At 47.8% G+C, this 16,825-nt stretch overlaps 1 protein-coding gene across 2 annotated transcripts; it reads left to right on the top strand.

The window, feature by feature from the left end:
* Positions 1 to 1,296: 1,296 nt before the first annotated feature.
* Positions 1,297 to 3,598, top strand: LOC112878900 (L-type lectin-domain containing receptor kinase IV.1-like). Of its 2 annotated transcripts, XM_025943161.1 has the most exons (2): positions 1,297 to 1,946; positions 2,058 to 3,598. In XM_025943161.1, the coding sequence occupies exons 1-2, from the start codon at positions 1,467 to 1,469 to the stop codon at positions 3,495 to 3,497; spliced, it is 1,920 nt and encodes a 639-aa protein (XP_025798946.1). In that variant the 5' UTR covers positions 1,297 to 1,466; the 3' UTR covers positions 3,498 to 3,598. The 2 variants fall into 2 exon arrangements, with proteins under 2 accessions (XP_025798946.1, XP_025798945.1); XM_025943160.1 differs by having other exon boundaries at positions 1,297 to 3,598.
* The last annotated feature ends 13,227 nt before the right edge of the window (positions 3,599 to 16,825 follow it).

Genomic DNA, 16,825 nt, shown 5'->3' with positions numbered 1-16,825 from the left:
TTGTTTTCAGAAATTCCAACTAATAGGACGGCAAATTGCCTTAAAAGGACGGCAAATTGCCTGAAGCACAGGAGCAAATTGCCTGAAGCAAATTTGCCTTAAAAGGACGGCAATTTGCCTTAAAAGGACGGCAAATTGCCTGAAGCACAGGAGCAAACTTACATGTACTTTGTTTTATAAATCTTAGTGAAACTGGCTCAATTAAGATCGACCCTCCGAACAAACTTTATGCTGTAGTTACAAAAAGTATAGAAAATACTGAGGAAAGAAGGAAAAATTAGTCTTTGGACTAAACACTGCAAATATATCTTGATCTTTCTAGGAATGTTCCATTTTCACTGTCGGTCCTTAAAGAACAGGCGGTGAAAATGCCGGCGGTAAAAATTATTTCTGTAGTAGTGAAGAACACACTGATCATAGCTTAGATGGTAGGTGAGGTTACTGTGTAGCCTAAAACAAAAAATTAAACTCAGACCCAGTGTTAGTTGGTCTTGCGTTTTTTCGTAACACTGAGTGACGTGTTGGTCCAGGGATCCCAACCCCAGAAGTCTATGGATTCGTATGCATGAAAGATACAAAGGAGAAAGGTGCACCGAAAGTCTGCTTGACCATTTGAATTGATATGCCGATTCTCAACCAGATGCTTGGAAAAAACTGCAAAAGATATGGTCTTAGTGTGAAACCGTACGTTTTTTTGGAGTCATCATAGGAAGATGAATGGTTTCTTTCACCCACGCCGACTTCTTTTTTCCTACCACCATGCGCGTGCCGTGACAACGATATCACTTGGACCTAGCAGTGGAGACCACGACGTCTGCCCAACTCACAAGATATTCTCTCCATTTTTATTTACATATCATATATATTAGATTTGTTCTAAGTTAAACTTAGGTAGTTAACTTTGATCAAATCCATAAACAATATAGCAACAACTATACTATCTAACCTATGCACTATCAATATATATTTTATGGTGGATTCAATGAAATAATTTGATATTGTAAATGTTATTATTCTTTTATATAAATTTAGTTAAAGTTGGCTAAGTTTAATTTATAATAAATCTAATACAATATGTAAATAAAAATAGAAAGTATAGTAAACAAGTTAAAGACAGTTGAAAAAGGTCGAAATCTGTGACAACTGCTAGCCGGCCTTCTCGCAGAATTTTCAATTCTGTGTGGTACGGTGGTCGTCTACACCAATGACGTATCCACAACGGAGCAGACAAAGTCATCGGAGGCCTTCTAGAAAAGACATGACCTCTCCAGCCTCCCCTGGACTGGATCGGAGGCCTTCGTCCTGCGTCCTCAGCAGCTATGCTTGAACCATGCATCTCCTCTACCAAACCGTTAAAAGCTCCATCTATCGCAAGATCTCAAAACCAATAGGCTTGCATCATATTGAGTTTTGTCTACTAGATAGGCTTCTTCAGGCCAACAAGCTAAGTGTCCAAGAAACTCTATATGCTGCCCCTTCTTCTGCTCATACTGTTGAGCCTTCACGGGGAGGCGGCCTCGTCGTCGCCGGACGATGGCCAGTTCGCCTACCAAGGCTTCGCCGGCGCTAACCTCACACTGGACGGCCTCGCCGCCCTCCTCCCCGGCGGCCTCCTCGCGCTCACCAACTTCACGTACCAGACGAAAGCCCACGCCTTCCACCCGACCCCGATCCGCTTCCTCAACAGGCCGGCGGCGACGAACGCCACCGCCGCGGCGCGCTCCTTCTCCACGTCCTTCGTGTTCGCCATCGTGTCGCGGTACGACGGCCTGAGCGACCACGGGCTCGCCTTCGTCGTCGCGCCGACCACGGACTTCGCGGCGGCGAACGCCGGGCAGTACCTGGGCCTCCTCAACGCGACCAACGGCGCGGCGAGCGACCCCATCCTGGCGGTTGAGCTGGACACCATCCTGACCCCCGAGTTTCGCGACATCAACAGCAACCACGTAGGCATCGACGTCAACAGCCTCGTGTCGCGGCAGGCCCGGCCGGCCGGCTACTACGACGACGGCGGCGCGTTCCGGAACCTGAGCCTGAACAGCCGCAAGCCCATGCAGGTGTGGGTGGACTACGACGGCCGGTCCAAGCAGCTGGAGGTGACGCTATCTCCCCTGCACACGCCCAAGCCCAGGAAGCCTCTTCTCTCCGAAGCCATCGACCTTTCGTCGCTCATGGCGGACGCCATGTACGTCGGCTTCTCGGCGTCGTCGGGGGTCGTGTTCACGCACCACTACGTGCTCGGGTGGAGCTTCGGCCTGGACGGGCCCGCCCCACCGCTTGACCTCTCCAAGCTTCCAGCCCTGCCACGCCTGGGACCCAAGCCTCGGTCCAAGGTCCTGGATGTCGTGCTGCCGCTCGCCACCGCGTTGCTCGTCGCCGCGGCGCTAGCGGCGGTCTTCTTCTTTGTGTGGCAGCGGCGCCGGTTCGCCGAGGTGCGAGAAGACTGGGAAGACGAATTCGGGCCCCACCGCTATGCATACAAGGATCTCCATCGTGCCACGGATGGGTTCAGGGAGCGGAATCTGCTGGGTGTCGGAGGGTTTGGGAGAGTATACAAAGGGGTGCTTCCGGCATCCAATCTGGAAATCGCCGTCAAGAGGATATCACATGATTCAAGGCAAGGGGTGCGGGAGTTCGTCGCCGAGGTGGTGAGCATTGGCCGTCTCCGACACCGGAACCTTGTGCAGTTACTGGGCTACTGCCGGCGCAAGGACGAGCTTCTCTTGGTCTATGACTACATGTCGAATGGTAGCCTTGAGAAGTACTTGCATGATCCACATACGCCAGCCATATTTTGGCCCAAAAGGTACTCGATCATCAAAGGCGTCGCAGCAGGCCTGTTGTACCTTCACGAGGATTGGGAAAAAGTCGTCGTCCACCGAGATATAAAGGCAAGCAATGTGCTTTTGGACGAACAGATGAACGGACACCTGGGAGATTTTGGCCTAGCAAGGTTATATGACCATGGAACCGATGCTCAAACGACCCATGTTGTTGGCACCATGGGATACCTCGCACCGGAGCTTGTGCGCACGGGGAAGGCAACGCCCTTAACCGATGTCTTCGCATTCGGTGTGTTCCTCCTAGAAGTGGCCTGTGGACGAAGGCCAATCGAGCATGGCGAGCACGATAACCGTATAGTGCTGGTTGACTGGGTACTTCAGCACCACCGTAGTGGATCGATCCTTGAGGCGGTGGATCCACGGCTAACAGGAAAGTTTGACATAGAGGAGGTTACCCTCGTGCTCAAACTAGGTTTACTGTGCTCGCACCCATTGCCTAATGCAAGACCTAGCATGCGAAAGGTCATGCAGTACCTGGAACATGGCAAACCGGCTCCCGACTTGTCACCGACTTATGTGAGCTATGGTATGATGGCGCTAATGCAGATCGAAGGATTTGATTCCTTTGTTATGTCGTCGTGCCCTACGTCGGCGACTAGCATCGGTGCGGTGTCTTGTGGGTCTTCAGTTTCAGTTCTAGCTGAGGGCAGATGAAGCTGTTCTTATGTATTAGACTTAATGTCTTTTTGAATTTTTCATTCAGAAAAAGCTTCTCAGATCTCCAAAAAGCTGCCCACATGAGGCTTTTCAAAAAACCGAGAGCCCCATTATCAGATCTACAAAATATATTAGGACTTTTTTTTTTAGGCGAAATACATTAGGACAATTGGTGTCGTACTTGAAATCTGTGATCTGCTTCCAGAGATTCCCATCATCCTGCTGATATCTCTTCTACCAGGATCCTAGGAGGCAAATATTTAAGGGATGAAGTTATTCAGTTAACTTCAACCATTAAATTCAGTAATGAACCTGATGCTATGCTTTGGAGTTCGCTTCAATGGTGTGTACTACTCCCGGTCTGCCCTCTACGAAACAGTGAATTTTATTTGTTGGGGTGCGCCTTAGCCTATCACCTAAGGGTAGGGATTCCTCTTTGTGCAAAAGAGGCTAAGTTAGGTATCTAATGGCTCGTTGTGAGGTCTAGGGACTTATTCGCAGCGTCCAGGGACCCATCTGTAAGTTTTAAAGACTCGTTTGTTAATCTCAGAAACTTTTTTTAATACTCAACCCTGCCAATGGAATAAATATAAATTGCCAGCTTCCTCGTTTCTATAAATAGAGCACTAGGGCTTTGAGGAGAGGACTTTTACCCATTTGCTTTCTTGCTTATCTAGTTTGCTTTCGTTCTCACTCGATCACTCTAAGATTAATACATTGAGCTTAGACCATTTCCTATACAATCTGTCTGGATTTGGTTTGTCCGAACTCAACAGTAGCGCCACTGTGGTTCACACGAGATAAAAGCTCAGACAACACCGAAGAAAGAGAATAGAGCAAAGCATATGAGCGAAGGTTAAGTTCCTTGTTCCCAAAATGAGTATTTTGATTGCGTGACCTTCGTTCGTTTTGTCTTGTTAAGCAAGCAGAAAAGGCGTCAACCATGCGGGCACACGAAGGTTATTAGACACGAAGCCAGGGTCGAAGTAAAAAAACAGACAGGACTCCAACCCGAAGCCGCCAGCAAGCCTCGCATTATGCAAGCCTGCTCTGTCTTGATCGAAGCTCGGCCCAATTATTTAATCGGGCGAAGCAAGCTCAAGTGTACATAACCAAGCTTGGCTCAGCGCAAGAGGCGAAGAAAACACATGCCGACCAGCAACCAGCCGGAGCCCAGCAGCTTCGGCCCAAGTGCTTCGCCAAGGAGGCACGACCATCTTTTTCATGAGTGACCGATGCTCATCCCAACATGCACAGAGCAAGAACCTTTGCGTGTCGTTTTGCTCCTCTCACAAGAACCTTCGATAAGATAAGTAACTTAACATTTTTGTCAAATATTGCAAAAAAATCATGTTGCTACGGGCTGGGACTTTTACTTCAGAACCACAGATATACTTGCAATAGTTAACCTTCGTTCGTTTTTCGTTTCTCTTATATGATGACTTATCCCAGCCTAGCGAAGGTGGATCCAGAGATGAAAATTCATGAATCGAAGGTTGTGAGCAAGACTCACTGCCGGATTCAGACCCTTTGCCGAGTGTCTGGGACACTCGGTAAAGCCCCGATTACACTCGGTAAAGGCTTGCCAAGTGTAACACTCGGCAAAGGGCACTCGGCAGCGATTTTACCAGTAAAAACGTCTTTGCCGAGTGTCTGGGACGGCACTCGGCAAAAAAAAGTAGCCGTGACGATGTTTGGGGCCATGACGGCATCTTTGCCGAGTGCCCTTGAGTTGGCACTCGGCAAAGACTAGACTCTTTGCCGAGTGCCTGGGACGTGGCGCTCGGCAAAGACTAGGTCACTTTGCCGAGTGTCTGCCCTTGGCGCTCGGCAAAGACTAGGTCACTTTGCCGAGTGCCTTTCCTGTACACTTGGCAAAGTGTTTTTTAAGATTTTATTTTATTTTTTCTCCGTCCCGGGATGGGGAGCCTCCATTTTACACAGGCACATATTCACATAGGCATATTATTTGAAATTTCACGTACACAACCAAATTCACCCAAGTTTTATCATCACACAACCAAATTTACCAAAGTCTCATCATCACACAACTAAAATCACATACACAAGTTCACCACACAAGAGTTAACAACGATAAAGGTTCTCAAATGCCAAGTCTAAAAAGTGCGATACAAGTTTTACAAAAACTAGTCTCTTTGCCATCGCCAACAAATCTTTCCCATGTCAAGTGAAGGTTCTCAAATCCCTCTCTTTCCTGCATAGATAGTGTACCAATATATTACGAAATTAAAAGGCATTGATTACAAAAGATTTCATACTCTTTTTGACCAACAAGCATGCATAATATTAGGAATGTAGATTTGTAACCAAAATAACAAGGACATACCGATTTCGAGAACCATCACCAAGGTGGCAGATTTGGAGATGGCAGATCTGGAGTTGCCTGATTTGGAGTTGCCTGATTTGGAGATGGCGTAGCATGCGGATCATTTGATGCCGCCGATTGTCTCTACACAGAGGAGAAGAGATTGCATGTGAGACAAGATAAATGACGATCATACATAAATACAACTTATCCCCACTCACAGGAGTAGAGTACGGATCAGGTTGTGGAGGCTGCGCGAACAGAGAAGCTGGTGGAGGTACACCCATTGCTCCAACTCCTGTCGTTTCCTCGTCTCTTCTTCCAGCCGGCCCTGCACAGTTTTCACCCCAATATTACAATAATGCAAAGAAAAGGTATGTAATAATCAACGAACGACGGATAAAGAAGGAATAACCTGGAGTGCCTGTATCTGATGGCGTGAAGTGTCCTGCTGAGGTCGTATGGCTGGGCTCGCACTCGTGCTCCTTGCTCGAATCTGAGAAAGGGTAGGAGTAGAGGACGAGTCGATTGCGCCATCGGCAATCCAGTACCGTCCTTTCTTCTTACCTCCTCCGACCCTCATGACGATCTCTGTGTCAATGTCCTCTGTGGTGGGATCATATTCTAGGCCATGGACCTCCCTGCCATCGATGTGTACTCACTGAGGCGGGTGTGGATGCTTGCATTGCTGTATGCCTCGGACCCGTCCTCCAGATTGTAGCTGACGTCGGAGGTCGCCTTTCCCTTGTGGGACAGAGCAAATGCCGTGAAGAGGTTGCAAGGCTGGCCACCATGTGACGATGAGTGCGAGAAAAGCAACAAGGTGATTAGAAAGTATGCATAATTGAGTGTTAGATGAAATAAATGTATTCGCGTACCCATGCTTCAGCGTATCCGCTGAGGTTGCGGCTACCTTGATGGTGTGCTACACCTGCCGGTTCTGATTAAAAAAAAAAAAGAAATGAGAGAGTAATCGATCTTTTAGTTGATTGTATTCTTCCCTTTTCAATAACCAATAATGCCAGAGTTTGGGGAGCTCTTCATTTAACCCCACTCTTTGTAGCTATCTTAATCCTACATTAAATATGTAATTTCAATTACTTCAGTCTCACAAATGATCTGGTTTCAGATTGCATATTAGTATAAATTACTTGCAAAGTACACGGAAATATTTCTTTTATAACGCTAACATATGGTCTCTCTCTAAGTATACTTAGAGGATAGAGGCTGGAGTACCCCCGGCTTCAAGGAAGCTTAACTAGTGAGCCAAGTTCTCTCAACGATACTCCTAGCCGGTGACATCTCTCACTCCCAGCGAGAGCGCTACCCGGCACCAGAGTTTTAATTACTGGGAAAAAAAATTTATCGGAGGTTACAGATAAACAGGATATATCGAAAATATCGGATCAAATTCAAATTTTTTAAAAATTTTGGTAGAATTTCACTTGAAACTACCTCTAATCCATTAGTTATCACTGATTGCATATAACACCAAAAGAATATTGCAATAAAGGAGCACATTAATCTACTACATTCATGCACTCCAAAATTTCAATCACTTCTTACAAATTTTACACTACACATCATCACAAATAATGTTGCTTCACGGACAACCAATTGGTATTTAACACACAGATGCAAATCATATGGCTCAAAATAGAAATAAAGATGCTAGCTACAAATCAATTACTTTAGTTGAAAGGAGGAACCTTAATCGCTAGAGAAAATCAGGAGCCACTCACAGGGAAGCTTTGCTTCAAGTCCGGCCGCTTGACGTTCTTCTCCAAGAGCTCCTCTCAGGGCCTTCAACACTGACAGGGAGCGGAGGCCAGGAGCACGCACGTACCCTGCTCGCGGCAGGCGGCCAGTGGCTCTCCACACGCACGCCCCTTGCAGCAGCTGCTGGCTGGACAGGGGGTCCAGCTGCTCACGCGCGCATCCTCTGCAGATGCTGCAGGCCGGCCGGACAGGGGTGGAGCTCCTCATGTGCGCGTCCTATGCAGCAGCTGCAGGCCAGACAGGGGGTGGAGCAGAGGAGCTGCATGGAAGGTTCGGTAGGGGCTAGGCCGGCGCCAGCCAGGGCACTAGCACGCGGCTGCGACCTTCGCAAGGAAGAGGGAACAAGCGTTGTCGCCGCCGCCAAGTCCTTCGCGTGCCTCGTGCCTGGAGGCCGGAGGGTGGGGATTTTAGGGTTTTGATTGGCTGGAAAGGTAAATGGGCCAGCCTCGGGTAAATTTTGGACCAGGGCGGTCGGGGCGCAACGTGTCCTGTCGAGCGAGCGAGCGGCGTGTGAGCGAGTGTTTGGATAACGTCGAGTGCGCCGGTTCAAAGTCACATATTCACCCTCTTTGCCGAGTGTCCCAGATCTGGCACTCGGCAAAGGCCCCTCTTTGCCGATTGCCCGGATATGGCACTCGGGAAAGAAATCCAATTTTTTTAAATATTCACATTCTTTGCCGAGTGCCTTGAGCCCTACACTCGACGAAGGACCTATTTGCCGAGTGCTTATCCTTGCACTCGGCAAACAATTTTCATTTTTTTCACTTTTTGGCACCAAACTTTTTTTGTTGTGATACTTACATTATATGCAACAGTATGTGCAATTTGTGCCCATTGCTCGAAGTGTTTGCTATATTTCTTTAATTTATTTCATTTTATTAAATTTCTTGTAATTATTGAAATTTGAACTACAAGTCACACGAATAATGGAAAACAATGAATGAAAAATGATATTCACGTTATTGAAGCATGCGTTGAGACCTTATCGAGAAAAAAACCAGAAATTTCAAACTTCTTATCCATGAAACATGACGACGAACTTCTTGTCCAGTTGTTTTTAAAATTTATAAAAAGCAAATATGGTTCGAAAATCATGAAACTTGTCAAGATATAATGATATCATATGGGGAAGCTATGATAAAAATCTGACAAGGTTTCCTGAAAGTTACAACATACGATGCTTAGAAATTGAAAGTTCTCCAAAGAGGTGTATGATTTTATGTGAAGCCCGATTAGGTGTTAAGCATTGTAGATGTCAAACTTTCACAAAATTTTATAAAAATTTTATCACAGTGTCCTCACATGATAACATGACATCTCGACAAGTTTCATAATTTTTCAACCAAATTTGCCTTTTATACAATTTAAACACGACTTGAACACAATTTAGTCGCCATGTTTCGTGAATAGTAAGTTTGAAATTTCTGGTCCTTTCTTTGATAAGGCCTCAAAGCATGCTCATTAACATGAATGATAATTTTTCATTCATTTTTTCCACTATTCGAATGACCACGTAGTTCAAATTTGAATTATTCAAGAAATTCAATAAAATGAAATAAATTGATGAAATATAGCAAACACTTTGATAAATGAACCTAAATTACATATATTGTTGAGGAGAATGTAGGATGTCCATAGAAAAATTTTGGACAAAATAAGAAAAAAATATGTATATTTTGCCGAGTGTCTTGCCTAGTCACTCGGCAAAACTCCTCTTTGCCGAGTATCTTCGACTAGGCACTCGGCAAAGACTAACACCGTTAATTGCCGTTACGTCTTGGCGCTCGTTTGCCGAGTGTCTACCTTTGCTGAGTGCTCGACACTATGGTAAAAAATTCTTTGCCGAGTATTTTTCTTTGCCTAGTGTTTGGCACTCGGCAAAGGAGAAGTTCACCGTATGTTTTCCTTTACCGAGTGCAGAACTCGGCAAAGAGGCTCTTTGCCGAGTGCTCGATAGTTTGCACTCGGCAAAGCCCTGGATACTCGGCAAAGACCGCGTTTCCGGCAGTGACTGTAGGCCGGCGGTTGTGCAAAGCTGCCGATCGAACGAATCGGAGCTGCTGCCAACAACTTCGCGACAGCTCGACGTCACTGCTGCGTCACCTTCGCTCGGCCGCCCGCACGACGAGCAGACCGAAGATGCGGTCAACTAATAACAGAAACTCGGAGCTCTAAGTTGGCCACTTCCTCTGCAAATCTCAATCGAAGGTGCCAAGACAGGCTGCAACGGTCATCACGTCATCACCTTCGCGATATCGCTCCACGCCGAGTGGATCGTCGCCGCTGGCAAGTATCGAGGCTGGTACCTGAGATGAGGCGCGAAGCTGCAGCTGCACGCCTGCACCCCCGCATGCACACGCCAAGCCGTCTGATTTAAGGCCAAAATCTTCGCTCCTTGCTTTTCTTTCACTCCGTCGCGAATACTTCAGTCTATATGCATTTTTTTTAAATCAGTGCAGAAACATTTATCTAACACCCCGCTTGAGGTACATGCATCTACGTATCATTTCAGCATGTTTGCCTATAATATGACTACTTGCATGTAAGAAACTGTCCATCGAAGGTTCGCAAACCTTCTTAACCTTCGAAATGTTAATCTCAACCTGGCTAAGGGTGTGTTCGTTTTCCATTAGAGGCCTCTAAAAATTTTAGAGGGTTCGGTCCCTCTAAAGAATCGCAGTCTTATTAGAGGCCGGATTAGAGGGCTGTTCGGTACCGAACTTCTAAAGTTTAGATGTTTCGAATTTTAGAGGGGTGAAACGAACACACCCTAAGGTGGACTCTGGATTAAAAAAATTTCATGAACCAAAGGTGCCAGGCAAGATTGCAGGTATCAATGTCACCACCACGTCACCTTCGATAGCTTCGCTCGCAGCCGACGTAACCAGATGACATCGCTTCGAGGCCGGCAGCTTCGCTGCCAGCGAAGGATATCCGTCCACTTGCCACCTCGATTAGCCACTTCGATTAGTTACTATCAGCTAACCTGGTTTCTCATGCGAAGGTCCCAGACAAGGATGCAAACCATCGGCTCTCCGTTGCCACCTTTGAAGATAACATTCGATAAGGATTGCAGGTCGCCAGTAGCGCAAAGCCGCATGTCGAGCGGATCGAAGCCTCCGTAAACCATTTCAACTGCTCGACATCACTGCTACATCACCTCCGCTCGGCCGCCCGCACGTCGAGCCGATCGAAGATGCAGTCATCTAATGACAAGATCGAGGGTGGCAGACAACATCTTCTAGCCGAGGCAGACCAAGGCTTTTCGTCCCCACCTTCAATCATACAAGAGAAGAGAAGCCATGCAAGAAATCACAGCCGCCATCTTCGCTCCGCCGAACAACAAGGCAGCCTCGCATGTCACCTTCGCACCGGCAGCGATTTCTTGCTACCGAAGCTTTCTCATCATACGCTCCAACATACGCTCCAACATACGCTCGGCACCGAAGATTTCTTGTCACCTTCGCACCGGCAGCGATTTCTTGTCACCTTCGCACCGAAGATTTCTTGCTGCGACAGTCCGGCTCCAACATACGCTCGGCACCAAAGCTTTCTCATCACCTTTGTTCAACAGCAGCATGCAGAAGAAAACATGCATCGAGCCTATGTTCCCGGTGGTTTCCTATTGAAACTGCCCATGCATGGCTTAGACAAGCATTCTGTATACACTCCAACTCTGCAGGAAATTCTATCTTCCGACCTTCGCGCAGAGTGCATGCCGCAGTACCGGTTTTGCTTTCTCCGCAGGACAAGTGAACGAAGCGGCAGGCTCAATCGCTCCACCACCTTCGAGCAGAAAAAAATACTGACACTTCTCCAGCGCTCCCCATCACTGCCAGTGCAAAAGGCTATCACCGCCGGTTTGGGGAGCGTTGGATTTAAGTCGATAGTATTGGGTGGGGCTATCACCGACGCTTCCAGAACCAGCGGTGAGGGAAGCATTGTCGGTGTTTTACCGGCTGCCCACCGAGAGATATACTCGAAGTGGTAAGTTTAGGTGAGGAGACGCCGAGATCAGGACCTTCAAGGTGCAAGGAACACAAGATTTAGACAGGTTCGGGCCGTGAAGTGCGTAATACCCTACGTCCTGTATGGTGGTTTATATTCTTGGGTGTTGATGTTATATTTTTGAATGGGTCTCTACCCCCTTATATATCCGGGAGGTCAGAGTTACATGGATCCTAGTCAATACTAGCCAAGGAATTGTACCCGGGTATAACTCGAGTAGTTTTCTTCCGTACCGACTAGCTTTATCTCCTACTCAAACGAGTAGAGAACAACATAAATAAGAGATAAAACAGGCTTTGTCTCTTAGTCTTATTTAAACTATGTTATGTACACAGTCCCGTGGCCCCGGGTCTGACAAGCCCCCGAAGCTCTTCGTAGTTGAGTTCTGCAGGTTTCTCGAGTACTTTCGAAGTAGTCTTCGGTTTTTTTGAAGTTCCGTCTTCAAGTTCTTCTTCGAGTACTTTCTTGGCCGCATCGAAGCTATGAGGTGCTCATGCCCCGAGTTACTTCTTTGGTACGGTGTGCGATTGAAAAATTGCACTCCATATGGAGTAGCCTCCGAGCCTTAGGTTGAATCGGAGAATCAGGCTGGGGGTCACATTAGTCTTGAATCTTCCTTACTTACTTTTCAAATAAATTTGAAAAAATAAGTAGTCGATGCCACGTATCCCGCAGCCCCCGAGCCTTGAATCCAAATCTCTCAGGTTTGGAAATAAGGATCCAAATGTCGTGGCATGCAGTGAAAAAAAATATCCCCATGATAAATAACAGGTATGATGGTACAAATGATGGAAGTTAGATCTGGAATTCAAAAAACCTCTTTTTTCGGGACAATCAACCCTAAAAAAATGATTAATCGAATATTTTATCTAAACAATCCACCAATGACCCCTCATCTTCCGAATATTCCCTGAAACAACTCTTCAACTTCGAAACAGTAAAACTGTATCCAGCCGCTGGTTATTTAACCCCGCGGCAACGCCAAGTAAAAACTGTGCTTCCAATCTGCAATCCGCCAAGAACTTTCCAAATCCCCAAATAGAGCCGCATTCCGCCTTCACCCTCTTGCAGAGCCCCAATCCAACCAAATCTTCCCACCCCTTTCCCCGCAGCCCCCGAGCAACTCATGGCGAGCGGATCTAGAAATGACACCCAAGAGATCTGAGAAGGATGGGAAGAAGAAGGAGGCGTAGTCGCCGTCTGGGGAGTGGACTCACAGTAAGTGCTCCATCAACGATCTCAATAAACTTGTTTCCGAGGGATTGCTCCAAGACAAGAGTCTTGTCAACTGGCGCCCCTCTTTTCGCGAACCTTTTCCCATGGAAAATGTAGACGAAATCATCATATTTTACCACTTTGCCGAACGGGGTCTGGCCCTCCCCTCTTGCTCTTTTTTCCGTGGCCTTCTTTATTTCTACGGGCTTGAGCTCCATCATCTCAACCCGAATTCCATTTGCCATATTGCAATGTTCATCCATTTCTGTGAAGCCTTCCTCGGAATGGAACCCCATTAGGATCTTTTCCGCTTTCTTTTCCGGGTAAAACCACAACCCACAACCAAAAATCTATCTATTGTAGGGGGTGCCGGCATCCAACTTAGACAACAAGCGGGCGATAGGTACCTTTCCTATAAATTCCCCTCCAACATTCCTGGATGGAAGAACCACTGGTTCTACATCAAAAACCATGCCCCCTAGCTTCCTGAAAAATCCGGCAAACCCCCAGTCGTGAGGCCAGAGTGGAACACCGAGCTCCCCAGAGTAGACCTGGACCAAGTCGATGAGTTGCTAGCCATCATAGCGGCTCACAAAGAAATAGGGGTGACCGGAGCATCCGTAATGTTTTGTTTCTTCAAGCGCTGGATCCAGCCACTCCAACAACGTCACACTTTAGGCTTCGAGTACATAGGCGCTGAAGATTCCTCCTGGATGTGCGCAGAAGAACTGACTGATGACGCCGCACTCACCCGGGTCAGGCGAGTGCTGCTGGACGTGGATACGGTTCCCTACGTCCCGCAGCTGTTTTCGGCATAAAATCCTCCAAAACCGGTAAGTATTCGACTACTTTTTGTTGAAAACAAGCTCTGCTACTCTACCACTGCTAATTGAAAATATTCTGCAGGGACACACAGAGTTGTACCGGAGCTACCCTCCACAACCGACATCCCTTGACTGGACCACCTTCTCCCCAGCGCCGCAGCCGAAGCGAAGAGGGCTCGAGTGGTCGAGGCTCTGCTCGGCAGCGAGTCCACTGAAGGCGGGAGCCCCCTGGCAGAAAAGGAAGCCGAAGGAGAGACAAGAAGGAACAACTCCCCCGGACCATCCGGGGAGTTGACCGAAACTCTGCCTTTGGTCCCGTAGGGTCGTCAAGTGGTGCGCAAACGGAAAGCGCATGTAGTCGAGTCTTCCAGGTATGAATTTGCTGCCTTGTTGAATTGTCAAATATCGGTATTGTTGCACGCTAACATTGTCCATTTGCAGTCCACCTGCTTCTCCTCCCGAGCCCGAGCGCCAAGAGGTGGGAACGGACCCATCAGCTTCTGCGACAGGAGCGGTTACCATTGCCGTGGCGGGCACCGCGCCACCAGCTGGAGTGACCCCGCCGCCAGCAACGAGTACCGTGGTTGAGATGCCACGGGCTCTGAGAGTGAAGAAAGCTGTCATGAAGAAGTCTTCGCTGTAAGTATACATCTTTTTTTTGCACAATAAACATCCTGTTCTTCTCGACTTGTGTAATAACATAACTGATTCTTGCTTTATTAGGTCTGCAAGCGACATGAGGCGCAAGCCAAAGCCTGCCGCAGCAACCCCAGCCCCCGAGTCACCAGCCTCAGAGGAGCCCGCACCCGAGGAGCCAGCCCCCAAGGCGAACACAACACTGTCCGACCTACCACCCCCCGAGCCCCAGCAACCCGAAGCAAGGGCTGGTGGTGAGGAACAAGTCGAGGCCACTGAAGCCGTTCCTGCAGACGGCACAAGTAAGTGTCTGACCGCCCACGGCTAGCTGCTTAGACCACAAACATTATGTATTGAATGCATCTTGACTTGCAGGAGCCCAACAACCATCTACTGAAGAAGCCGCAGGGACCTCAAGGAGCCCTAGAGATCTGCTGGTGACCGAACGCGGATACCAGAACGTCATCACCACAGATCTGGTGGATGATTCGATGCTGACGGACAACAACATTCGATACTTCAAGGAGATCTCCAAAGAGATGTACAATTTTACCCTGGTAAGGCATGATAACTCCTCTGCCAGTATATGTTGTCGGGTTGCTTGTCTTAATCTCCCCCTTATGCAGGATGTGATCAAGCACTCACAAAAGAAGACTGAAAAACTGAAGGCAGTCATGAGTGGCCACCAGGAGCTCGCTGCCAAGGAAAAACGCATATCCGAAGAGCTGACGAAGAACATTTATCTTCAGAGAGAGCTTGACAAGCTGAAGCTGGAGCGGACTTGAGAGACGTGGCTCCTCAAGAATGATCTCCACAATCTCGAGAAGGCCAACTCCAAGCTCTAGGAACAACTCAAAGAACAGAAGAAGGCGCACCAAGGCAAGCCCTTTCTTCCCTCGAGTACTTTTACTTAATAATTTATCTTGGATTCTGAAAAATTTTCACCGCAGAGCTTAGGAAAATCTTAACATATAAAGAAGAGCTGCTTACTGACATGAACAATATGCTGTATCACCGTACAGATGACATCGAGAAGCTGCAGAAGGTAATCGCCAACACTGAACAACAGTTCGCCGATTGCCTTCAGCAGATCAAGACGCTGGGCGAGGAGAAGGAGCAGCGGCAAAAGGAGCTGGAGGACCTCAGGGGAGCCGCCAAGAAGCTTGTGGACATTGTGGACCCACAAGAAGACGGTGAGGCAGGCGAGCAGCCCTTGCTGGAGCGACTTCTCGGAGCGCCGCAGAAGGTCGTCATGTTCCTCACTGAAGCCCCGGTCGCGTGTGTCAGCCACGCTCTTTCCTTTGTAAAATACTTTTGGCCGGAGGCTCGACTAGAAGCATTTGCGCAGGGTGTGGCTGCGGAGTGTACTGAAGAACAATTAAACGAGTACCTCCAAGAAGCCCAACCTGTAGCAGAACAAATAGTAAAAAGTGTACTGCAGGATTGAGATGTAAAACAAGTACTCGTTTCCTTGTATATATATTTTTATTTGATGTCTCTACGTGTATGTGCCTTAGCTGAATTGTCATCCAGATTTAAAGGCTAAGTAGTAGACACTACCCCGGGTGCAGCGACCCTGGAGGTAGTCGTAGTAGCTCTGAGTAGGAACCCATCCAACAAGTTAGATATAACCCGATCGAGCAGGTCTAACCAGTTAGGAAAGAACGCGAGCATTGTCGCGGGACTGCCGTACTTATGGCAAGAAAAATGAAACTACCCCGAGTGCAACGACTCTGGGCGTAGTCGAAATCGCTCCTCATGTGAGCGCATCCAACAAGTTGGGTGTAAACCAATCGAACGAATCAAACTTGTTGGGAAAGATGTGATTGTCATCGCAAATGACCCTCGAAGGTCATGGTGAAAGTCAGTTCTTATAAAGCATGAACGTGGCCGTAGCCTCCGTCAAAACTTATAACAAGAAGTCGATTCATATAAAACATCAACGTGGCCGTAGCCTCCGCCTGTTAACAGAAAAATTTACATTCCGAATTTTATGACACGTAGCCTCCAAATTGATTCGGAAGAAAAAAAGGCCGCCTAGGCGTCCAGAGAACAGATACCCCCGCACTCTTCCTCATGGGTAGAACTTGCGTAAGTTCTGAATGTTCCAAAAATTCGGGACATCTTGGCTCTCGGGGTATTGTAGTCGATATGACCCCAGTCTTGTAACCTCCTTGACGACGAATGGACCTTCCCACCTTGAATTGAGCTTGTGTAAGTCGGACTCGTCTTGGATGTGGCGTAGGACCAGATCGCCTATACTGAATGATCGTTCCCTCACGTTGCGATCGTGATATCACCGAATCCCCTACAAGTATCGTGCTGACTGAACAAGAGCGGTGCAACGAGCCTCTTCGACAGAGTCGAGCTCTAACTGCCTTACTTCGTCCACCTCGCCTTCATTGTACATTTCAACCCTTGGGGATTTTCACATGATGTTGGCTGGTAAGATAGCTTCGGAGCCATAGATAAGGAAGAAGGGTGTTTGTCCTGTGGCTTTGGACGGCTGAGTCCTGAGCCCCCAGACGACATGTGGC

This window comes from Panicum hallii, chromosome 1, assembly GCF_002211085.1.
Source record: "Panicum hallii strain FIL2 chromosome 1, PHallii_v3.1, whole genome shotgun sequence".
In the NCBI taxonomy this organism is placed as follows: domain Eukaryota; kingdom Viridiplantae; phylum Streptophyta; class Magnoliopsida; order Poales; family Poaceae; genus Panicum; species Panicum hallii.
The sequence above is the reverse complement of the archived record's forward strand: the minus strand, read 5'-3'. Positions and strand labels throughout refer to the sequence as shown.